Genomic DNA, 27,436 nt, shown 5'->3' on the forward strand with positions numbered 1-27,436 from the left:
ATAAAACGGTGAATAAAACGGTGAATAAAACGGTGAATGAACGGTGAATGAAACGAAACGTGCGACTTGGCAGCAACCTTCGTACTCTCTCTCTTGGTACCGATGGCACGCTACTTAAGGGTAAAAAGGTGGTGAGATAGAGAAAGACAGCACAGAAGCATTAGTAATCGGCAAGAAAAGGATAGGCGAATAGTGGTCGAAAGTACAGAAAAGTCATAAATAAAGGAGAAAACAAGGACAGATAGATAAGATGTAGAGAGAGACGATGAAATAGAAAGCGAGGTACTTGACAATTTACAACAATAAAAACTGCATTCGCTATTTTTAATATATGTTTCATTTCAAGGTTTGTCATATAGGATGATCTACTAAATCAAAAAAACTTTGAGGGGTTGTTTTTCGATATAGGCCATTTCCCCGGGAAGTGTGCTCTGATGTTAAAATATCGTCCACGTGTCACGGAGGGTTATTTTCTCTACTTAAAACACTTTATATAAAAATAATGTCGGCTAAAATTCTTATAAATTCCTACGTATCCGCTGTTTTGAAGGGTTGTTTTACTATCCAATATTTGTTTGTATCCTTTTATATCTAGACAATCCGAGAAACGTCAGCCATTGGTTCCTTCATATTCAACCAACTATACACCCAAATTTGATACTTATAATATGTGATTAGAGTATACGTATATACAACCAATTATACACCCGGTTAGAGACGTTTAGATCCGCTCTCCACTTTTATTACCAACTGGAATGCTTCATGAGTAGTACAAAGTGAAATGAGATAATCGAATAACAGTAAGCATTGCAGCGGTTAGAGGTTGCTTAGATATTCAAAAGACCAGGGTCGGCTTGGATTGGAATTATATCTTTAAACAATCGTCTTTGCTTTCCAAAATTCCTGAGAATGTTGAATTTTCTTAAAGTCGGATACTGGCAACATACTCAAATTCTGATTGTTTGCATCTCTTTCTTTGATCAATTGGTGCAATGTTATTTCTTTTTCCTTATTAGTGTCCGCTGCAATTCCTACCTGACATCTCTTTTCTATATGTATACAAGATTCCCTACAACGTCTGTTGTGAATAAAAGTAGGCGTTCTGTCAGCAATTGCTTCAGTCTAGTTAGTAAGTTGAAAGAAGACAGTAAATGTGACAGTTTTATTGTGGACTATACCAATTTTGAATGTCCCAAATATACCGTTTTGTCCACGGCTAACTGAGTAAATAATAAATATCAAAGCTCCATACACTAGAACATTCTTCTTCAGTTTCCATTACAGATCAGTCAGTTAATCCAACTATGCTAGGACACTAGAAATAAAAACGTTTCCGAGGTTATTAACCCACCAATAAGTTTTACAAAAGCATTTATCAATGTCAGAACAATGGACTATAATATATCAAGCTTATACACTGTCCTATGTGAGAACTTATTATGCAGTGGATATTTTTCGGTTTCTATATTGAGCTCGGTCTTGTCTCTTATGAATATTAATAGTTTGAATAAATTAAATTGGAGCAGCTGAAACCTGAGATCTTACGACAACGTTTTAATTTGATTTAAATGTTAAGCAAACTCAAGCCATTTTCAATTTTAAAGAGTTATGTTGCAAACTGAGTTACAGCATTCTGGGGTAAAATACTGAGTAAAACTGACTGATTATAATGAAAATTTAAAATTATACGTAAACATGGGTTATATTGGACAGAGTGTGAGGGCTCAGCACTTCGTTCATATATTTCAATCAGGGTTCCTCCATACCGTAACCTAATTTAATCTAATAATGCGCCGGCACAGCAGCAGGCGTTTACCCGCAACTACTGATTTTACATTAAAAAATTCGATTAAACCACAACAACCTGTATATCGAAAGTAGGTCAATTAGTTAGTTTCATTATTTTATTAGACGTTTTAATCGTCAACTAATTTCAGAATATCCTATCATTCGGCTATCTCAGCTCTACAAAATTACATTACAAACTTACCAACGTATGTATAAGTAATGACTCCATGATAGTGATATAGAAAGACGATTCGGACTCATCATCATCATATTTTGTTTCCAATGAAAATCATTAAAGTAAATGTATTCACAAAATTCTGTTGTTTCTTTTCTGTTGCAGCCTATAGTTACAGAATAAATCAATTATATAAATAAGAATATTTATTTTCAAATTTAACAGTTGTCCTGTTTGCAGAAAACCGAGTACCGAGTCAGAGCGATCTCTCCGGAACACTCCAGATTGGACGGAAGGAGCTATTGATGGTGATCATTTGTGGGTCCCAACATCCGTATCTGGAGACTTCTGCTACGTGGGCGACCCTGAGTGCACGGTAAGTTTACAAAATTTTAAAGCAATTACACTTTCATACTTTGTTATATTGCCGAAGGCATAAACTTGGAAATATTTACACATATGTACGTCAACTTTCAACTTTCTTTTCAAAAAGTATCGCGGATTTTGAATTTCCGGGGGTTACGGAAGTTGATGAAGTGAAGAAAATAGTATTGGCCAATTGCCGAATCACCGCTGGAGAAGTTTACGAGGACCTAAACATATCGATTGGCTCCTGCCATTCGATTTTTACCAATGATTTGGACATGAGACGGCTCATCGCGAAATTCGTACCAAAATTGATCAACTTCGACCAAAATCGAATCGCATTAACATTGCTAAGGAGCTGTTGGACTCCATCCGCGAGGACCCAAATTTGCTCCAGAGGATCATAACTGGTGACGGCTTATGCTTATGACGTGAAAACCAAAGCTCAATTATCCCAGTGGAAGCTGCAGCAACGAGTCAAGACCGAAAAAAGCTCGCCAAGTTAGGTCGAATATGAAGCTTTTGCTTACAGTTTTCTTCGATTGCAGGGGCGTGGTGCATTATGAGTTCTTGCCACAGGGTAGAAAGGTCAACAAGGAATATAACCTGCAAGATAAGAGCAATCCGCTAGAAACGCTCGGATTTGTGGAAGAACAAGAATTGGCTTTTGCACCATGATAATGCCCTTGCTCACACATCATTGCCAAAAACAACACACTAATAATGCCGCAGCCACCGTATTCCCCAGATCTGACCCCTGTGACTTTTTCTTGTTCCCGAAACTGAAGAGGCCCATAAAAGGACGACGCTACACTACGATTGAGGAAATAAAGACAGCTTCGAGAAACATTGGCACAAGTGTATAATATCTAATGGGGGTTACTTTGAAGGGGACAAAATAGATATTCATGAATAAATAAATAAATAATTTTCGAAAAAACCCAAAATTTGCGATACTTTTTGAACAGATCTAACGCAGAACACTAATTTATTTAACTAGTGTGTTACTACTATTAATCGACATCTAAAATTAACAGTTGTTATGTTAACAACTAGACCCATCGTTTTGTTCCCAAGTATTTATTGCTACCGACACCCTCAATTTAATTATATTTATTGCAAACTAGTGTGGTAGTTACTATGATCAACTTTATTTATAGATACTTTTCGTTGTAGTACATATTCTCTTTATACTTTCAAAAATTCAAAATTATTCTGTAACCGCAAAGATGTTATTACTTATTCCGGGTCGAAAACCATCGCCTTCGTTTTCCAATCACTTTTACAAAGCACATTTTCTGCTGTCTGTGCAGTTCTTAGCCGACAAATTTATTACTTGTCGCAAACGGCTTCTCCGATAGAATTCGTTTGTAAATCCGATGTAAAGAACTTCTGTAAACCCTCCACTTTTAAGAAGACACCATCCCTTAAAATAAATACCATCAGACTTCTGTCGAACAAAAGACTTGGAAGGCTTACAACTTTTTCTGTTTTTCGCTCTGTGACAGACGTAAAGAGAAACTTGTTAAATTCCCATCGTTTTGGATATTTATTGAGCTATATGTAATACTCTTCTTCGTAGTGGAGTAGCCATTAGATGTTGTTAAATTCTGGATTCAAAGAATTCGAAGAGCTGCAATCCATAATCAATTGTAAACTATAGAGCTTGTCAAATTTTCCCTTCCAGTACATTTTGTCTAGGTATTACTTTTGAATTTAAAACCCTTTTCGATATAATATAATGCAGAACAGTTTAATGATTGATTGGTCGATACCTTAAGTATTGTTGATGAGATTTAAGTTTCTACCATAGTCTTCATTACAATGAAGCCTTCAGCTATACATATCCTTCTCATTCTTCCTGTTTCTGCTACTAATACGTCTCTAAATAGCTTCATGTCCTAGAAGGTGACCCGCCATCCCATCTCCTTTTCCTAATTAACTTCCATATCGCTCTATGCTCTTCTACTTTCTCAAATACTTCCTCATATCTAACCATTTTTATCATTTCATCACCACATCTCAAAAACAACTCGATTTTGTTTGATGTTTCTACCACTGTTTTTATCCTGAACAAACATTCGACAACTAAAGAACCATTTCGAGCATCTAACAGGATTATTGTATCATATATTTCAAGCTCCCGTTGATATTATTCTTATGACATCTTTCTTGGTACAAGACACGTCCAATATCTTCATAATTCGTGAAGTGTGGATAGAAATGCTCGAATTTATATTGACATCTATGGGATTTTGAAAGGTGTTTTCCTTGCGATACAACAACTAAAAATATGTGACGTCTATTTTTATCCGACAGAAAGAATTGCGTCAAAATAAAATACGCGAATTTCATTCGCTTACAGCATCGTATCGATTTCCTTCCACGAGATTTGCCTAGAATCCATTGCACTAGTATTATTCATTGATAAAAAAATGAATACCTGCCAATTGTATGGACTTAACATATCGCACCAAAAGCCTTCTTGCGTGGATGGTATTAACAAACTCGGATTTTCGTTCTATTTTTATAGTTGTAAACGCATATCTAAAACGGTCCAGGCTGAAAAGAACTTGAATGAGAATTTTGTTCTTTTTCACTAGTACACAGATATCTTCCAATTTTTTTCACAATGGCATTCGTCCTTTGTGAAAATAGTGACAAAAAGGGTCTCTAACAACATCTTTTCATTTCACGCTAGAGAGCAATGGAATTTTCAAGGGACCAACGCGTAAGTTTTGAGCGAATGGAAAGAACCAATTACGTTTTCAGTTTGTTTTCAGAACGACTGATACTCAGTTCGATCAACGATCCTGATTACAATAAGCTTTTGATGAAAAACATGTCTGTGGCATTGCAACTACTATATTTGAGCTGATTGTATAGGCGTCAAGTAGCCATAATTGTCATAAACTATATCCATCATCATAAGGTCGTCAGTCCTATGACTGGTTGGATACGCACCTCCACTCTTTTCTATCCTGAACTCATATTCGCATTCCCCTAAAGCGAGAACATCTCATATTTAACTATTTGTGAACAGTAATCTAATCTAGGCCTGCCTCTACTCCACGTAACTTTTGTTCCTGGATCTAATATGTCTTTGACTAGCCCTTCATGCCTGAGAAGGTGACCTACAAATTTATCTCGCCTAGTAGAATGAAGATTCTGGCTATAGGGCCGTGATCTAAGTGAACTATTGTGCCCAGACGTTTCGTCAGCTACAGTCGCTGTCGAGACTTCGAGATATAATCCACGTTCATTTTGTCAACGCTGCACTACCACTGAGGATGTCAGCCGCAGTATCTTCATTCTACTATGGATTCCGGCCGTGAAAGCCTTTGTTCTTATATTATCTCTCCTATTTCCTATTAATTTCCACACAGTGCTCTGTTCTTATTATCCTATTCTTTCTAATACCTCTCCATTTCTAACCTTCTCTATCCACGGCATCCTCATCATTCGCCTGTAACGCCACATTTCGAACGCTTCTAACTTTTTCTTTTCCACGGCGTCCACTTCTTGCACCCATATAGCGCCACGCTCCGCACCTTTAACAATCTTTTTCGAATTTTTAATTTAACCGTTAGCGGATGTTCAAGTGACTTATTTCTACTACCAGTATTTTTGTTATACTTTTATTTATTTTCGTATAAGTAATACTGTTTTGTCAATACCACTTCCATTTTATTTAAGGCTACCTCTAACTCCTCTAAATCTAAGCATACTATTTCCTACCCCACAGTTGTACTGTCTTTAATGATGACGATCGCGTCTTCGATGTATAGATTAAAAAGGAGCGATGACAGTGTGCATCTTTGTCTGACTCCCCTCCTAATATTTACTTCTCTACATTGCTGCCCAAGCTCTATAACTACCTGTCGCTCTTTATACAAACTACGTACCACTCTTCTATCTCATTATATATTTAACATATTGTCCTATTTAACATTGTCGAAAGCTTCTTCTAAATCCATATGCATAAAGTTTCAACGAAGCAGTTCCCAAGTGCTGTCTACAAATATTTTAGTAGAACGATTCTGATACCTAGAACGATTTTACTCGCACTGCATAGAAGATATATCACTCTGTTGCAAAATGTTTCGAGACGGGCTGACTGAAATTATTTCAGGATTAAATACAGAGGAGTTTTTCATTTTTAGGACTAATTTTTCCGCGTCAAAATTGACCAATATTGATCCTGGCTAATTGACCAGGTAATTCTTGATTGATTTTTATGATTGAAAAGTTAATGTCTATAAATACTGGCAAGCTTAATGAGAATATGGAATAGTTTTTCTAATAGCACGTAAAATAATAAATTAAACATCGAAATACTTCATGTTTCCTAATGAGAATTATTGAAATTATATCAAAGTGAATTCGACGTGCTCAACATACATTTAGTCAGAATCGTGTATTATACAGGGTGAATTACAAAAAAACGCCTCAAACCGTAACTCCTTTATTTTTATCATATGACTAGGATAAAGTTGAATCTTTCGGGATAGACGCTCAATCAGTGCTGCTTCCCCTTTCTCAGGAACTAAGAAATTCTGTGTATATTTTATTATTTTTGGATACCTGGTTAAATTGTCTCTTAAAAAGCTCGGCAATATTATATGCCTAAAAACCAATAGTTAGTGAAATAAATAAATAAAAAAAGTAGTCAGTGGAACGCTAAATCAAGAAAAATATAGTCAACTGTTGACTAGATACATTGTAAGCCTTTTGTCGAACAAATGGCTGTATATTTTCAGAAAAATATGGCTACGCCTCATAATACTAAATGAATTAAGATAGAAAGAAGGAAAGAAAACAAATAAGTTTTACGAAAATTTTGTTGCCTCACATTTGTTTTCTTTCTTTCTTAGTTTTGAAATGTTTCACAAAAAGTGCAGCATTCAAGTTGAAGTTTTGCTAAAATGACTGTGAATACCTTATCGCCGAATTTGGTGTACTTAAATTGGATCGGGACAGACGAATTAGTTATGTGACCTGCACAATCACCCGACTTAACATCTCTCGATTTTTGGCTAAGGAAAACGAGGAAATTTGNAGTCTTCATTACAATGAAGCCTTCAGCTATACATATCCTTCTCATTCTTCCTGTTTCTGCTACTAATACGTCTCTAAATAGCTTCATGTCCTAGAAGGTGACCCGCCATCCCATCTCCTTTTCCTAATTAACTTCCATATCGCTCTATGCTCTTCTACTTTCTCAAATACTTCCTCATATCTAACCTCTATCTACGGTATCCTCATCATTCGCCTGTAACACCACATTTCGAACGCTTCTAACCTTTTCTTTTCCGCCGCTCCCACTGTCCTTGTTTCACACCCGTACAACGTCGTGCTCCAAACATGCACCTTTAACAACCTTTTTCGAATTTTTTTAAATTAACCGTTCGCGAGAATAGAAGTGACTTCTATACTACATTATATAATATTATTACGTAATATCCATAAATTGTTATCTAGGTCACTGGTAAAAAATTGGTACATCTAAATAAATTTATTTAAAATAACAAGCTAACACCTACTGCTATGTTAGTAGGTCAGTTAGCGACCGTTTAAGTAACGGAATCAATAATAATCAGAGGAGTCGAATGCAAGATCACGAAGAAGGGTGGTGAGGCGGCTTGCCATCATCAATCACCACGTGATAGTTCCTAATTATTTTCTACGTTCCCCTTTTTATACATTAAGGTAGACCAATACTATTATTATTTATTAATTGTATTTAAGTTGTTGTTTGAGTAAATAAATTTGTTTTTATCCATTGGCTAACATGAAATTGTTAAATAAATTGTTGACTAAGTTATTCTAAATTATATAGGGTGTCCCAGTTATAATAATTAATATTTATACCACAGATGTTATAACACTTTTGACTTTTGAAACAAAATAAAAAATTATAAAATCATAACAATTTCGATGCCGGCCCTGCACAATCGCAAATTAATTACGATTGCCAGCTGATCGAAGAAAAAATCACCTACAGTAGGTCGGAATCAGCTGCTTTTTGGGGTGATGTTATTGTTTATGTTTGGTATTAAGTTACGGATCAGCCGAAGAAAATGCACTCGCGTTAAGGTCCATTAGATGACTGAAACACTTTAGAAAAACTATGTACCTATCACAATCGAAAATCCCATGATAGTAAACTGAAGTGAATCTAATGTAGTCCATGACGTCGAGTATTATGTTATTTTAAATAGAAAAGAAATTTTAACAACTACAGAATAGTTAGAAGCGGTGCACAAACAACCCTCACCACCCAGCGTTTGGTAAAAGTTTGTAACATAACGTACTAGTGTACGAAAACAAATGTATGTGTTATGGTTGTAAAAGTTGAGACAAGATACAGACCTACTTTGACCATTCATTAGTGTTAAACGTAACTTTTGCCTGCCAGGGCTCATTAACCCCACGTGGGGTAATACAAGGGTGTGTCCAGAAGGACCAATTTTGGTTATTTTGTTTTCATTAAATGTAAATAGCTAAGTATTGATATAACCTCGTTTAATTACATTGCTGGAACAGGTTGTTCAGTTCGCTTTCATAAAAGACTATTACAATAAGGACAATTAGTAGTGTGATAGTGCATTCTAGTACGGTTGTTATTCAACCGTCAGTTGGTGGTGAGTTACATTACCAATGCCTAGCGTATAATTCGAAATATTCCCGGTATCTGGGCCAAAATTCGCAGCAACTGGGTACGTCGCTGTCAGTGTTTGATTGAAGCGAATGGCGGACAATTTAAACATTTTTTATAAAAGGTACGCATTTTTTTCACTTTTACCTTTTTTTTACAAGGTGGAAGTGCATTCGGCTTCTTCCCGGTAGGTACTTGTTACATCCACACTAGATCAACTGAGCGGCGTTGGTCGCCTAGATCCAGGCCCGTAATGAAAAAATTGTACGTTCAAATTTACAATATAAATTCCATTAAAGTAGTTATATTCCTAAATAAGTGTATATATAACATCAGTTTCTATATAGCAGTATATCTCACTAACGATTGGTTTAACAATAAGGCATATGTTCTATTGTGCTTTTTGAAAATCAAGTTAACAAGATATCTAAAAATAGTAAAATATACTTACAAAAATGATGTTGATACCAATTCCGGAAAAACAGGGGAAACAGCGTTGCTTCAACATCTATCCCCAAACGTCGGTCTCAATCAAAAATGCAACTTTGTCCTAAGAAGTATTGTCATATCTTTAAAACTTGGGACGTTTTAATAATCTACCCTGTATATTTAATACTGACTAAAAATTTCAGTCGATTTTGACGTCACCTGGTATAAAAATTAACGATGGAATCGAAAAGCGTTCCATTGAAACACTACTCGGGATTCCCCATCTATCTCGAAAAACAAAATTGCAATAGAGACGGTTTTTTATTTGAAGAAACATTAACAAAATCGTTGTTTACTCAATAAGACTTTACGTTACGGATTACGGTTAATATTTTTCTGAATCCGTTAATATTAGTTTCAGAACGCAACAAAAAATAGTAAACCTACGCTAAAATAAGCTATAAACTAGTCTAATAATAATTTGGGTATACTTCTGCTAGATATTAATCTTGTACAGCTCGAAATTAAATTTTTCTTCATCTCGGGGGATTTTCTTTTTTAATCGTTACTCCGACAAGTTCAGTTGGTAGTACTGCTACTGTTCGAACTTTTAATTGTATGTACCAACTTTCGAATCAATCCCTATTTCAAATTCATTTTTCCGAAAATGTAATTATGTTCCTTCTAATCAAGTAATTTCCATTTCAAACTTATCAACATAAAGTTTAATCAAATATTGACCAACAACCAGGCAACTTGTAACGAAGGTACGTCTATTTTTGCTTCTAAAATAAATTAAACTTTTTTCTAATAGAAGTTATTTTTTCAAAAGATAAACGCAAAGTATATATAGCTCGAGAGGTAGGTAGCAAAAGAAAAGCACTTTGCTTTTTCTGTCTCAAGGTGAATGAGCTTTTTGGCGGCTTTTTTATGTTTGTTTATCTTGCTAATTAAGGAATTCGCTTTATTAACTGTAAGATCTCTTCTTCTGAGAATTTTTTACTTCATAAACTACAAAGTATTCAAAAATTAATAATATAAAATAATAATAGCTTCTATCTAATCATCCCTCATGTTTGAAAAAGGTAGAATTAATTATTATCAAACCATTTTTTTATTTTGATGAACGTTTACGCCATTTAAAACAATTCTCTGCGACTTGTACCTAATAAATTCAGAAATTATTACAACATGAATATGAATCACATCGAATGTAATTTAAGTTTGTGTGTTGTCATTTCTGGTTTGAGATCTCCAAAGAACACAGTCGAGTCGTGAAAATAATTATTTATTAAAAACGTAGACAAAAAAAATAGCTGAGCAAAATTATTACAAAACTTTCAATAGATGGATAAATATTTACCAATAATGTCGCAGATTACAAAATTGGAGCAAACCTGTCAATTTTCAGTTTTTTAGTACATATTTATCTTTTTTTTGTTTTTCCCGCCTGCCAACTAAATTTTACTTTTACTTTTGGACAAATTTTGACTCAACACTCCTCCTTAATCAAATATGAACGATTTAACTTGAATAGAACTTTGCTCAAAGGCTTTGTAAAAATATCTGCAATTTGTTTCTTGCCTTCAATGTGATCAATACTAACAGTAACTTTGATATGATGCTTAATAAACTTTCTCAAAATCTCAATATATTTCTTATTTAATTTACCCTCGTGAGTGTTTTGCAACATGTGAACCGCTGATTTGTTGTCCACAAACATCGCGATAGGATGGTCTTCTTTCAGGATGCTAAGTTCCAAGGTCAGTCTCTTCAGCGACACACATCTTCGATCACTTGATAGGCTGCTTTGTACTCTGCTTCAGCCATAGACGTTGACACCACCTTCTGTCTCAGAAAGGACCAAACAATTGGACCATCTCTGAAGATCAAATCGCCACTGGTCGATATCATTGACTCTTTCTCTCCTTCGAAGTCAGCATCTGTGTACACTTTGATCTCCCTGTCTCCTTCAAAATAAATACCTGCCTCAAGTGTAGCTTTCAGATACTGGATGACTCGGTTCGTCATTTTCCAATGACTCTTCTTCGGATCACAACAATGTCTGCTGAGGTAATTTACCACGTAACTGATATCAGATCTCGAAATTGTCGCCAAGTAGAGCAAACTACCGATGACCCCACGGTAAGATGTCCCAGCAGGCACTTTCTCGTCATTCACGAAGTCAGTCGACTCAGTCACCATACCAGGTTCAATAGGGGTTCGAACTGGCCTGCACTTTTCCATTTCCATTCTCTTCAAAACTTTCTGCGTGTATTTGGGTTGACTCACAAAGATTCCTTTGGAAAGCTCCATGCTGAGGTATGTAAACTGGTTCAGGAAAGTTTTGCTGTGAGTTATCTCGAACTTCTTGCCCATCAACTTCAAGAGGTCGAAAATCTCCTTCTCGTCCTTGCCGGCGATCAATCCATCATCCACAAATAAGGCAACAATAATAGTCATGTCCTTGTTTGTTGTAGAATACGCTTGGATCATCTTCTGAACTTTCCAAAACGATTTCCTCGAAAAACCCAGTTATCTCTTGATTCCACCGTTTAGACGCCTGTTTGAGGCCATAAATAGTCTTGAACAGCTGACATACCAGGCCCGACCCGTCATTGAACCTCTTTCAACTTGCCGTACAGAAAAGTCGTCTTCACATCAAAAGCTATAAGCTACCATTTCTCCAAGGCTACATGACTCAGGATGAGTCGAATCGATGAGTAACTTGCCACTGGACTAAACGTTCGATTATAATTCCTTTCTGTTGCTCGAACCCTCGAGCCACCAATCTCGCCTTTAGCTTACCGTTCGATTTTTCTGTCGAAACCAACCTGCATGTCAATGGCTTCACTCCCTAGGGGTACTTTACTAGCTAATAAATATAATCTAGATCTATCTCTACAACTCTATTTCCTTACTAGTACTTCATGCCTGACGATCTCCCATTACGAATCTATCTCGCCTATTCGTTATTGACTTTTATCTCGCCCTCTGTTCTCCTATTCTTTCTAATGCCTCTTCATTTCTAACATCCTCTATCCACGGTATCCTCATCATTCGCCTGCAACACCACATTTCGAACGATTCTAACCTTTCATTTTCCACCACTCTTAGAAACGTACACTTTTAATAATCTTTTTCGATTTTCTAAATAAACCCTAACAGATATGGTAACTATATATTAAATACTCTATATTTTAGTTATGTGCCTCCCTTTCCCGAACATGTTACCGTAAAATCTGTCTACATCAAAGAAATTAATTCTTTTAAGTATTAGGTACGTGATTGTACAGTCTTTGACGTTCACCTTTTTACATAAAGAACGAATAATCAACGCGAATCTAAACGTAAAAAACAAAGTAAAATTTTAATCTGAACCCTCTTTAGACTTTTTAATAAAATGACACTTCATCATCTACCCTCTTCATCTTCATCGGACCAACAATGGATGGCAACAGTTTCCTAACTTCCAGCTTTGTCGATTAACGAAGCAATTAATTTTAATTTGAAAACTCTCAAGTAGATTCCTTTCGGTCGCTTTTCAATTAGGTCATCGCATGTTTACGTTAAATTTTAATTCGAAGGGCTGGAATTTTAATTTACTTACAAATATGTGTTGAGTGTAACGACGTCCATTACAATTGGCAACGCACAATTTCAATGAATTCAAGTTTGATTACGTTCTCTTTATCTCTAGGTTAAACCAAATTTACTTGTAAAATACAATATCTTTGCTGCGTTACGATGCCTTTTACGTTTTAAAAAATGCAGACATTAAATACTCAGTTGTTAACTTATGATCCAATTTAAAACAAATAGAAAATTATTCACAAAGTATACAACAAACTGATGCCCAAGTATATTAAAGTGAATCAAGTTTTGAATTAATTCTCACCCCTACAGATAACCTCAAATCATGGAATCAGTGTATACCTAATCGATATTAACAATGAAGTAGCGGCAACCATTTTTTCTCATTACTTCTCAGGTTATTTGTAGCAAAACAAATCCTCCAAGTGTTTCATTGATGTCCAAGTTAAAATATACCGATATCAATCATCGATCAATGTATCAGGAATCAACACCTCACGCAGACACTCGCTTGAGTTTCCATTTCCAGTGAAAACAAATGCGTCATTATTGCAATTTCGTAACCAACAGCATTTCGCTAGCGATAGATAGTTATATGATCATAAGTTAGGAATCTACGTAATAAGATTTTCGGTTCATTACTTTTAGCACGTATGATCACGTACTGTAGGCGTCATTTCAATTATTTGTAGCAGAATCCTCTAATAGAAGGTCACTGAAATATGATGTGTAATAATTTTTGGCATATCAATGAGACTTTTTTTTTAGAAATAGGTACATGTATTACGCTTTCGAAATGAATATTGCGACACATTACCTATTATAATTATTACTTATACCTCATTTACAATTTTCAACTTCTTACTTTTTTGTTTTTAATATAAACTGCTGAAGATATTTGTACATAATGTAATAATAATTATTATAAGTAAGTGTGAAAAATTAATTATAGATACTAACTTAATGTTTTCATATATTGAAACTGAATATTTCTACAAAAATCAACTTGGCTATTAGCTTTCGGCAGCGTTGTATAAAAGGTATCGCCGTATCGAGCGCCGCACGCGGCATTCGTTCTTAATAATGTAGTTGATGCTTAAAGATCATACCTTTAGTAATATACGTAAATGTAGATAATCAATTAATAGAAACTTTTGGAACTGTTTTTATTAAAAATGTTATTCGATGTGTAAAGTGCGAATCGACATTATTACAGGTTTCCATTTCAAACAAATTTTGAAATAAACAATTGTAACGAACACAGGCAAACGTACGATCACGTATATGATCTTTCAAGTGTTGAGACACTATGTCATAAATAATATAAATAAAGTATGAACTTGTGCTCAAACCGTCTTTCATTAAACAATTTTACAGTGAAGGCAAACCCGTCTCGAAGTTTTCGAAAATAACAATTAGCGATAACTGACTAAAACAATGTAAGTTTATCTGGCTTTGAGTGACGGAACCATTTTATCTAAATGCTTACCTGATTTATTACAAAATGTCCTAAATAAATCTTGCAGCACAGTTATTCAACTAGACACTTAATCAACGTTATAATCTCCTAATCCAGTAAGAGTTTGATGGAAAGTATAAGTGAACTTTGGAATATGGTCTGTAGTACGTTATAGGAGATAAATGGATCTTGTTATTTATTAAGCGTAGGTATGTACAAAGGGTCCTAAATTATATGAATTCATCGTCATAAAGTCATCAGTCCTAAGACTGGTTGGACACGCGCCTCCACTTTTTCCTATCCTAAGCTAATCTTCGTACTTCCTAAAATATCCCACATCCTTAACTGTTTATGTAATCTAATCTACGTCTACCTCTAATCCTTCTAATGTGTCTCTGACTAGCCCTTTATGCCTGAGAATGTCCTACCAACCTCTCTCGCCTTTTTTTTATCGATTTCCATAGAATATGATACTTGCGAGCTATAAGTACCTACCACCAACCACGAAGATCGAGATTTATGGTATTTTTAGTGGCAAAAAGGTATACGATCTTGAAAGCGTAACAGTTAAAAGCTTGAGGTAAAAAAAAGCAAAACTAACATTGTGGCGAACGCGAGATATAAGTTCTGATATCATCATCATAAGGTCGTCAGTCCTAAGACTTGTTGGAAACGCACTTCTACTCCTTCCTATCCTGAGCTAATATTCGCATTTCCCTAAAGCTAGAACATCCCACATCGTTAACTATTTGCGAACAGTAATCTAATCTAGGTCAACCTTTACTGCTCTTAACTCCCGTTTCTGCTTCTAAAATGTCTCTCACTAGACCTTCATACCTGAGAAAGTGTCCTACTAACTTATCTCGCCTATTTTTTATTGACTTCCATAAAGTCTTTTGTATCTTTCGAATTTCTAAATTAACCGTTTACCCCATGTTTATAAGTAGGTAGCACGATTTTGTATTCCCTTACCCTGGTTTGTGTTTTTAAATGACAATTGAAAACATAAAACTTCTAATTGACATTGAAAAAAAAAACAAAATGTGTGCTGAGATAGTAGAAGTGAAACTTCAACGGATAAGCGGAAATACGAATCGAACATTAGTTTTTTCACTTGTCTAAGTTGAAGTTTTAGTTCTACTATGTGTCCCAGTGTTACAGGTTTACTGCAAATTATGATTTAGTTTTAACACAGAGGCAATGATACCTAACCACGTAGAGAGCAAAGGTAAGAAAACAACAGCTGAGCACAGCACACGCCGCCGGGACTCTAGCGGATTCTTTGCTCTCCGCACGGCTTATATCCATATAATATAGCCGTAGCCCTCTCTCCACCGCAGCCAGCCTTTCTCACTCTCCGCCGCTGCCGCTTTTCTCCACGATATACCGTCTACCCCCTCCACGCGGTCGTAACGCTTTTTTGTGACAGAAAAAATCGTAATACTCCCCGTCTATATAGAAGTTTCACTTCAAAGGTTCATAAATAGCGTTCTTTCGGTAAAGACTAGGTCATTTTATATGTTGAAACACAGGTCAAAATAGCTCTCTCATTTCAGTAAGAACTTTATTGCAGACATCGCCTTCCTAATTTGACCTTTTTGCATATACAGATCAATTACATATCAATTTGATCGATAGTAAAAGGGATTCTTTCTACTTTACCTGTACAAGTATCTACTTCAACAAAAATATGTACGTTCAAAGTTTATAAAAGAAGTTTGTATTCTCTTTTCCCGGTTTGAATATTTTAATGCCAATTTTTCCGCGACTTTGAAGTTTGGTTTAAAATGGAATTCTCCTTCTACGAATCGAGACCTATTATTCCCTTTGAATGCCGAATCGTGCGTATCGTGGCCTACGTGATATTAGGACGCGACAAGCTCGTGAATGTCAATTAGGAGTCTATTCGTACTTGGGCTCGTTAAAACGTCGTAAAAGTTTTACCACCTGGGAGTTTCGTCTCGCATTTCATACACATGTTCGTCTGTGCTTACATTAGATTCACAAGAAGAACGATTTCCTTATGTTTTCCCCATTAGTTTTACAGTCCTTATCTCGTAGCAAACAACTCAGGGGTGAACTAGTTTATTACATTAACTCATTTACACCCTTTGTATACAACGTAAGGGTTATAATGAATTATAAAACAAATGTGCATTATCGTTATACATTTTGAAAGCACCCTGATGAGGGTACCTTTTGCAACAATTATTCATTACCAGAATGTAAAGACATAGACAAGGCACGCGCCCACTTTTACCATTCATATAAAAGAAAAGAATATTTTTGAATAATTTCTGCTCTGTTTCATCTAGATAAATGAAGGTTAGGATGCAATTAGTGCATTAATGATGAGCCAAATCGGTCTTGATCTTGCAGTCTTGGTGTCGGTTTTGCGAAAATGCAGGGAACAAGGTGAACACTGTCTATACTAGTAATACCAAGACCAAGATCAAGTCGGAAAAACAAAAAATTATTACTTCCCGTTGATTTATGAGTTAAACCATTTGAAGCAACTTTAATATTCATTTCGAGGAACAAAAGATTTTTAGTATTTCAAATTTTCAGTTTTCTTTACTAGAATTTAACAGTAAATATAAAAAACAAAAAAGTTTACCACTGTTTCAAAAAAGGATTCTTTGTTCCTATGTCTGGTTAACACATAGTTGAAATATAGAGACAAACTATTTTTTTTTTTAATATTCTTTACTTCTTTCAAGAATTATGCACACTTTTTTTTGCTAATTTAAGTGTTAGAGGAAGGAATAATTTATGTATCGTAGGAAGGGTAAGTTCTCGAGTTTTCATAACTCTCACAACTACATACACATTTTTCTTTAATTTAAAAGTCATGATAAACTCGCATGTATTATAGAAAATTTCAGCATCTAAGACAATTATTGTGTCGGTAAATAAAAAAAGTGTAAAAGTAAAAGTGTAAAACATAATATCACATTAAATGTACAAGACCAAGCCTTAACACTGAAGACCAAGACCGAATAAGTAAGACTAAGACTAATACCAAGACATTCATAAAGTAGGTATGTGAATTCTGAATTAATTATGAATATTCTAAAACCTTTATTTCATTAAAACTAATAATCTAATTTAATCTTACAAAATAAATATACCGAAATAACAAAATAAATTTGATTTGTTGTTTATTATCATGATGTTCCTTCTAATTTCTTTTCTTGAACATGTAGTTTCTTTTTAAAAGATATAATCAATACCTACTTAACTAGTATTCTATTTATTTTCCTTACATGCATCTTCATGCAGAACTGGTAGGTTTTTGTCGCGCAAATTTGTGTGGTAGTGAGTCTCGGCTGGACCTGCATCAATGACTCCGCGGGTATCGGTATCGATCGCCGCTTGCGGCATTGGCATAACACGTATGATTCTGCCTATCCTTTTAGTTATTTTCTTTATTTCACTTTTTACCAAAGATATCTTGCCTTGCTTCCAGGTTCTCTTCTTGCATCTTTTAACTTTCTTAAGAACTTCAACTCTGACTTTTGCTTCTCTTTCTCGTTCTGTTTCATTCGAAACATTCTTTACGATTGGTAATCTTCTGTTTCATTCTTCGTTCAACCGGTCACCCTAATCAAGAAAATCATTTGTGACTTTTCTTCTGTCTTATACATGTATTAATAAATTTCAACATTCGAATGTTACAGATCCTTTCTCTGCATCATTAATTTTTTCTTCCAATTTCATTACTCCCACCTTGACATTACTTTTCGGAAAAAAACACATGCCGAGTATTAATAAAAATCTAATTACTGCACAGGCATGTCTCGTTATTCAATTTCTCTTCACAAAACCGTTTTTAAATTACCTAAATGAAAAACCTACTTTTAATACCCTTCCAAATGAATTCACTGTCACATGCAATGCATACGTGAAATAATTTAAACAACGATAAGCAGAGGTGTTCCAGTTGTTCCATTCTTTTTTCATTGTCTTCGTTTCTGTTTTCCGTAGTATCAACTGCAAAACATATTCGTTTCGGCTATTTGTTTCTCACTCAAAAAGGCCTAATAAATATTCATCTGAATAAGTTAGCTTTACTGCTTGAATTCACAGTAACAGCCGTCATATTGTTTGCCTTAATATACTCGCTGAAGGACGACTAAATATTCGTATCGATATTGAAACATATGAAAAATATACGTAATGATTTACATGGACGTATATTTCGGATTTTTCGTCAATTTCTGATGTAAATATTCCTGATTGCGTTATATTATTTTTTCTTTTTGTTTGTTTTTACTTACAATTCTAAAGTAAATTGTACTTTACACTATGAAGAATCAAAACTATTCACATCACAATTATTGATGAAAAAATGGATTGGGACCAAAGGAACCAAATTGGGACTATCTAAAAATATTTATATTTATTGAAGTTGCACTTCTTTTAGCGCGTTTAGTAACATTTTACGCAACGGAAGCTGCGCGCGCAGTATGCTACGGAAGCTGCGCGCGCAGTATGCAACGGACGTTGCCCGCGCACTGTTCAACTGTCAATACAACTATAATCAAAACTATTGTTTAAAGAAATATATAATCATTGCTTCTCTTTGTTGTTGTTTCAGAAGCACGGAATCCGTTTGAAGTGTTCCGCTTGCAATATTGTTGCCCATCAAAAATGCATTCCCATATTGCTGGAACGAATACGTTTCACTTGCAAGCCCACCTTCAGAGATGTCGGTTTAAGACAATATCGAGAGCAATCTAACGTGCAGCACCACTGGGTCCATCGGCGGTCAGAGAAAGGGAAATGTAAACAATGCGGAAAAGTAAGTTTCCATTCCTGTGGTATTTTTAATATAAAATAAAATTTGTTATTGTGATAACTTGCGATCATATATGAAAGTAAAAGTCCCTAATCCAAACGTAAAATAGATTTAATCCTTTGTTTTGTAACATAGTAGAGTAAGAGTATATTTGGGAACTTATGTTATGGGATACTTTGGGGACTCTCCAGTTAAGAGTAAGACAGAATAAATATTAAAATTTTGAATTACTGATACCATATTATTGTCTAAAACATTTAATTGTGTAGTTTTTTGAATTATTATATATGATTGGTTAATAGGTTTAATTATCAGCATATATTATTAGGTATCTATGTTTTTAGACATTAAATTGTTATTTACCATATATTCTGTCAGTGCTACTTTTTAAACTATAAATGGAAGACGCATTCAACATAATTAAAGACAGGACAACAGTAGGGATAGATATAGAGGGGCAAAAGATTAGTATGCTTAGATTTGCAGATGATATAGAAGTACCTATTAGCATCTAGCAAGAACGAGTTAGAGATAGCTTTAAATAAAATGGAAGAGCTGTTGACAAAACAGTATTGTATGAAAATAAATAAAAGTAAAACAAAAATATTGCTAGACAAGGGTAGAAATAGTAGGGAAAGAGCGAATGTAAAGATAGGAAACGAAACATTAGAAGAAGTGGCTGATTTTAGGTATCTAGGAAGTCAGATAACTCAGGACGGAAGAAGTAGTAAGGATATAAAGCAGAGGCTAGCGCAAGGTCGAGTCGCCTTCAATAAAAAGAAGTCACTTCTATGCTCGCGAACGATTAATTTAGAAATTCGAAAAAGATTGTCAAAGGTGTATATTTGGAGCGCGGCGGAAAAGAAAAGGTTAGAAGCATTCGAAATGTGGTGTTACCAGCGAATGATGAGATGGATAGAGAAGGTTAGAAATGAAGAGGTATTAGAAAGAATAGGAGGAGAACGGAGGACTCTATGGAAGTCAATAAATAAATAGGCGAGATAGGTTGGTAGGACACCTTCTCAAGCATGAAGGTCTAGGAGTTAAGAGGAGTAGAGGTAGACCTGGATTAGATTACTGTTCGCAAATAGTTAAGGATGTGAGATATTCTAGTTTTAAGGAAATGCAAAGATTAGCTAATGATAGGAAAAAGTGGAGGTGCATGTCCAACCAGTCTGATGACTGACGACCTTATGATGATGATGATGAGTATGATGCAGTACGGAATACGGGATTCCAATAATTTTATTACTATTGATCTTACCGGTATTTATCGGTCTGTTCATGTCTGCCCGAAGAAGTCATTTGCACACGTCAGAAATCGTGAAAATGAGTATCAATAAAATAAAAAACAATTTCAAACTACCTGCAGTTGTTTTAACTTTTTCTGATTTTGTAATAAAACGTTATCTATCCACTTAAACGAATCTATTAATTTTTACTTTGAAAAGTCTATAAACTGCTATGCTACATTCTCGTTAAACTTTTATTAAGTACTTCAATGTAGTGCCCATAATTTAATGCGGTGCTCGTATTTTCTTGACAAAGCAGTCGCAGAAGTTGGGAAATAATGGAAAAGTGGGTTGTAAAATTACACAAAAGTAACTATTTACCTTTCAGTTCCCGTTTTAAATATTGCGTATAAAAATACGATTTAAGAATCAAATGAATTCCGTCCTGGCTTCGGTCTAAACAAAATTTAGCATTTAAAAAAGCCAGTTGCGGAGCGGTTTCTTCCACTAAACTGTTCTGAAATTAAGAAAGTTAGAAAGACGTGGAGCTTCCAACTCCGGTCAAGTATTAAGTTAACTGTCTATTCAATTTACTTAAAAAAATTCAAACTGTCTCTCAAGGCTTTTGTTATGCAAATCATCTTGGAAAAAAAAGCTGCCGGAAAACATCGATCAACTCGAAAGTCATCCGTTCAATTTTGAAAAGTAAAATGGTTCACTCTTATTTCTCTTCGACATAAAAACTACTATGTCAATTATCAATATGTTCGAAGAGTTCTCGGTGTACAGGGTGTTTCTGAAATAAGTATTAAGCTTTGGAGGATGTTAACTATAGTATAGTCGAAATAAGAAGGCAAAGTCCCCACTAAATAATGCACACTAAAGGCATATCGTTTTTCTCGTTCTTACAAACGGAAGATATCCTGTCTTTACTCTCTAAACACACCTCCTCCACAGCTGCGTCGAGGCCTGCACCTACGTTTCATAAGAATCAATCGAATAGAATGAGACGATCGACAACATGATTGTCTTGTCATTTGTACCTACATAAAATGGGAAAATTTACAGGGTCGGCTTAATTTAGTTGGTGTATTTGTGCGAATAGTCATCTCTCTAGAGAGTAAAGACAGGATATCTTCCGTTTGTAAGAATGAGAAAAACGATATTCCTTTAGTGTGTATTATTCATTGGGGACTTTGCCTTCTTATTTCGACTATACTATAGAAGCAACAAGGAATCGCATGGTGAGTAAAGCAACGATAAAATAATTTGTAAGAAAACTTGACGAAGTTGCAATCCAAAGCCGGTCCTGGGCGTGAATCAACAACAGCTTACCAGGTACATCGATGAAAAATGTAAACAGTGACAATTGTGGAATGACTAATACAACAGCTTACTACGTACTAAGCTACTGTACTTAATAACCTTTAGACGTCTATTGCCGTAACAGTGCACTAGCACACTGACCTACTCGTAATGATTTGGTCTTTCTACATGCAAACGTAATACGAGCTTAAAACTTTTAAATAACAAAGAACTACTCCAGGCCAACTGTAAACATAAACATCGGCAATCACGCTTAATCTACGCTGATTCAATGCGGCGTTACAATGTCGTATTTCAATGCGTGACTCTACCAGGGTCGGACTGGCCCTTTCCTGTACATTCGAATACGGAGAATTTTGGACACCCAAACCTTTACTTAATTTTCTTGTTGCTTGCTACTTATTTCAGAAACACCCTGTATGTATAAACGCTCCTTTTGGTCTGCAGTTAAACTTCTATTGGTCATTTTTTCAAATATTTAACTTTTTAACTAAATATGGGGCCATTCAAAATCAGACGTAAAGTAGTTTCCTTGCAAATATAATTTGATCTTAAATATGGAAAAGTAATTTCCTGCAGAAATGAATTGTAAGAGGTAGAAGTTTTTTAAAAGTTGTCAAGGCAACGAGACCCATACAAGTTGACTTATTATCTTACGTTCCTGGATTCTAAGAAAGTCTGAGAAGTTTAAGTAAAAACGATGAAAATACAATTTCATTTAGTTTTTCAACATGATTAACCACATACATTTAATCCAACGATATTTATCAACGTTAAATTCAGTTCTTTGTAACTAAACCAAATAATATAACACATGTTTTGACGCCCAAGATGTCATTCTCAGTTACAAGTTTAGATTTCTGAACATAGTTATCGTATTTTGTGAAAGTAACATAGTTTCTTTCAACCACAATCTACTTTCTTAGGATAGGAAAAAAATAACGACCACAAGAAACTAAAACTGAGGTGGATTTTATACAAATCCAGACCTTTTGGTGCAATTTTCAAAAATAATACTCTTCTACTCCTAGTCGAAAAGTCTCACCCGTTTTTAATATGAAATTGATAATTGCAACGTTTTACTCATATCTCATTTTGATCTTCTGCTCATATAGGTAGATGTATGTATATATAAAGTTTGTCCATAATCTGAACGATGTTGAAATCTCATGCTTAGCTCTCCGACTAGTAAGCTATGCTTTGTAAATTAATAGCTCATTCTCCTTCCAAACGTAGAAACGCAATTGTTGACGTAGGTACCTATTCTTCTGTTGCATTTATTTGAGCTTTATCGCTTCTGAACCGTTTTCTCCTGCTTTCAAGCAAAGTCACAATGTTTAGACTCGGTAAAAGGTTCCATTAAAGAGGAACTTTGCAACGATTCAACCTATTTCTATTACACATCCCTTTTTTGTTCAGAAGACGTGTTTTATGTAAATTGCCAAGAAAATTTTTCACAATGTGAGACGAACCTGTTTTCAGAATACACATTCCCTTCTATAAAAAATTATTTACGTTCCTGAATCGCAGCACCGTAGAGAAGTAAATATTAATAAGAGAGTCAGGCAAGAATGCTCACTGTCACTGCTACTTTTTAATATATACATCGAAGACGCGATTAACATCATTATGTATAGTACAACTGTAGGGATAAATATAGAAGGGCAAAAGAAAAGTATGCTTAAATTTGCAGATGATATAGTACTATTAACATCTAGCAAGAAGGGACTAGAGATATCTTTAAATAAAATAGAAGCGGTATTAACAAAACAATATCGTATGAATATAAATAAAAGTAAAACAAAAATACTGGTGTGCAACAGAAGAAAAAGTAGAGAAAGAGCGAATATAACGATAGACGAAAAATTAGAAGAAGTCGTTGATTTTCGGTATCTAGGAAGTCAGATAAGTTAGGGCGGAAGAAGTAGTAGGGATATAAAGCAGAGGATAGCGCAGGGTTGAGTCGCCTTCAATAAAAAGAAGTCACTTTTATGCTCGCAAACGGTTAATTTAGAAACTCGAAAAAGATTGTTAAAGGTTTATGTTTTCGCGCTGCGAAAATGAAAAGGTTAGAAGCGTTGGAAATGTGGTGTTACAGGCGAATGATGTGGATACCGTGGATAGAGAAGATTGGAAATGAGAATATATTAGAAAGAGTAGGAGAACAAAGAGCGCTATGGAAATCAATAAGAAATAGGCGAGATAGGGTGGTAAGACACCTTCTTAAGCATGAAGGTCTAGTCAGAGACATATTAGAAGCAGAAACTGAAGTTAAGAGGAGTAGAGGTAGACGTAGATTAGATTACTGTTCACAAATAGTAAAGGATATGGAATGTTCTAGTTTTACTGAAAAGCGAAGATTAGGTCAGGATAGGAAAGAGTGGAGCTGAAACGCTAAGCGAAAGGAATATATTGTCATTAACTGACCGTAAAATTCATTGAGCAAATATTGTAGCCCATTCAAATTTTGTTTAAATTTAGGAGAAAAAAAAATCCAACCCAGTTATATTTTAACTCCGTAATGAATTTTCGATAAAATTCTCGATGTACTGCATAAAATTAAACCGGAAGTACTACTAATAACAAAAATACTAATAGACTGAATTTTGAAAACAAAACGCTCAAACCCAACAGTTATGTTTCATAGAAGATCCAAAATCACAATTCACTTTACAGTTTTTATATTTATTAAATTGTCAAGTCACAGTTAAACATAGTAAAATATTTCCATATTGAAGTAATTTCTACGAATTCCTTATAAGTTGCATGAGCATACATTTTAAGAGTGAGCATTATCATAACACATCAGTCCCAAAACTCATTGGACACACCTCTAATCGTTCCTATCCTGAGAAGGTTTTTGTATTTTCTTTTCAAGTATAATCTGATCTATCCAGGTCTTCCTTTACCTTCCTTAACTCCTGCTTCTTCTTCTAATATATCCCTAGCTATTCCTTCATGTTTTCGAACACGTCTTTCATGTCTCATATCCTATTACACGCCTGACGCTGGAAGCTGGCGGAAATTTTAAAATGGCATGGATGTGCGGTGGCAAAAGTAGGCAGTTTTAGGTATAAATATTGCAGCCCTCATTCTTCAGTATTCAGATCAGGGGCGTAGATTAAATATTTAAAAATAGGGATCAGTGAGCAAGTAANATGACGCCGCGGGTATCGGTATCGATCGTCGCCTGCGGCATTGGTATAACATGTATGATTCTGCCTATCCTTTTAGTTATTTTCTTTATTTCACTTTTTACCAAAGATATCTTGCCTTGCTTCCAGGTTCTCTTCTTGCATCTTTTAACTTTCTTAAGAACTTCAACTCTGACTTTTGCTTCTCTTTCTCGTTCTGTTTCATTCGAAACATTCTTTACGATTGGTAATCTTCTGTTTCATTCTTCGTTCAACCGGTCACCCTAATCAAGAAAATCATTTGTGACTTTTCTTCTGTCTTATACATGTATTAATAAATTTCAACATTCGAATGTTACAGATCCTTTCTCTGCATCATTAATTTTTTCTTCCAATTTCATTACTCCCACCTTGACATTACTTTTCGGAAAAAAACACATGCCGAGTATTAATAAAAATCTAATTACTGCACAGGCATGTCTCGTTATTCAATTTCTCTTCACAAAACCGTTTTTAAATTACCTAAATGAAAAACCTACTTTTAATACCCTTCCAAATGAATTCACTGTCACATGCAATGCATACGTGAAATAGTTTAAACAACGATAAGCAGAGGTGTTCCAGTTGTTCCATTCTTTTTTCATTGTCTTCGTTTCTGTTTTCCGTAGTATCAACTGCAAAACATATTCGTTTCGGCTATTTGTTTCTCACTCAAAAAGGCCTAATAAATATTCATCTGAATAAGTTAGCTTTACTGCTTGAATTCACAGTAACAGCCGTCATATTGTTTGCCTTAATATACTCGCTGAAGGACGACTAAATATTCGTATCGATATTGAAACATATGAAAAATATACGTAATGATTTACATGGACGTATATTTCGGATTTTTCGTCAATTTCTGATGTAAATATTCCTGATTGCGTTATATTATTTTTTCTTTTTGTTTGTTTTTACTTACAATTCTAAAGTAAATTGTACTTTACACTATGAAGAATCAAAACTATTCACATCACAATTATTGATGAAAAAATGGATTGGGACCAAAGGAACCAAATTGGGACTATCTAAAAATATTTATATTTATTGAAGTTGCACTTCTTTTAGCGCGTTTAGTAACATTTTACGCAACGGAAGCTGCGCGCGCAGTATGCTACGGAAGCTGCGCGCGCAGTATGCAACGGACGTTGCCCGCGCACTGTTCAACTGTCAATACAACTATAATCAAAACTATTGTTTAAAGAAATATATAATCATTGCTTCTCTTTGTTGTTGTTTCAGAAGCACGGAATCCGTTTGAAGTGTTCCGCTTGCAATATTGTTGCCCATCAAAAATGCATTCCCATATTGCTGGAACGAATACGTTTCACTTGCAAGCCCACCTTCAGAGATGTCGGTTTAAGACAATATCGAGAGCAATCTAACGTGCAGCACCACTGGGTCCATCGGCGGTCAGAGAAAGGGAAATGTAAACAATGCGGAAAAGTAAGTTTCCATTCCTGTGGTATTTTTAATATAAAATAAAATTTGTTATTGTGATAACTTGCGATCATATATGAAAGTAAAAGTCCCTAATCCAAACGTAAAATAGATTTAATCCTTTGTTTTGTAACATAGTAGAGTAAGAGTATATTTGGGAACTTATGTTATGGGATACTTTGGGGACTCTCCAGTTAAGAGTAAGACAGAATAAATATTAAAATTTTGAATTACTGATACCATATTATTGTCTAAAACATTTAATTGTGTAGTTTTTTGAATTATTATATATGATTGGTTAATAGGTTTAATTATCAGCATATATTATTAGGTATCTATGTTTTTAGACATTAAATTGTTATTTACCATATATTCTGTCAGTGCTACTTTTTAAACTATAAATGGAAGACGCATTCAACATAATTAAAGACAGGACAACAGTAGGGATAGATATAGAGGGGCAAAAGATCAGTATGCTTAGATTTGCAGATGATATAGAAGTACCTATTAGCATCTAGCAAGAACGAGTTAGAGATAGCTTTAAATAAAATGGAAGAGCTGTTGACAAAACAGTATTGTATGAAAATAAATAAAAGTAAAACAAAAATATTGCTAGACAAGGGTAGAAATAGTAGGGAAAGAGCGAATGTAAAGATAGGAAACGAAACATTAGAAGAAGTGGCTGATTTTAGGTATCTAGGAAGTCAGATAACTCAGGACGGAAGAAGTAGTAAGGATATAAAGCAGAGGCTAGCGCAAGGTCGAGTCGCCTTCAATAAAAAGAAGTCACTTCTATGCTCGCGAACGATTAATTTAGAAATTCGAAAAAGATTGTCAAAGGTGTATATTTGGAGCGCGGCGGAAAAGAAAAGGTTAGAAGCATTCGAAATGTGGTGTTACCAGCGAATGATGAGATGGATAGAGAAGGTTAGAAATGAAGAGGTATTAGAAAGAATAGGAGGAGAACGGAGGACTCTATGGAAGTCAATAAATAA

The 27,436-nt window shown here is 34.9% G+C and overlaps 1 protein-coding gene across 1 annotated transcript in view; it reads left to right on the forward strand.

The window, feature by feature from the left end:
- Positions 1-27,436, forward strand: part of LOC108736187 (eye-specific diacylglycerol kinase) — a 275,242-nt gene that overhangs the window by 198,911 nt on the left and 48,895 nt on the right. The window contains exons 3-4 of the mRNA XM_025981393.1: positions 2,204-2,339; positions 19,070-19,273. Of these exons, the coding sequence (XP_025837178.1) occupies positions 2,204-2,339; positions 19,070-19,273 (340 nt within the window). The remainder of the gene's footprint in view (positions 1-2,203; positions 2,340-19,069; positions 19,274-27,436) is intronic.

The sequence above is a fragment of the Agrilus planipennis genome, unplaced genomic scaffold (genome assembly GCF_000699045.2).
Source record: "Agrilus planipennis isolate EAB-ADULT unplaced genomic scaffold, Apla_2.0 scaffold100, whole genome shotgun sequence".
In the NCBI taxonomy this organism is placed as follows: domain Eukaryota; kingdom Metazoa; phylum Arthropoda; class Insecta; order Coleoptera; family Buprestidae; genus Agrilus; species Agrilus planipennis.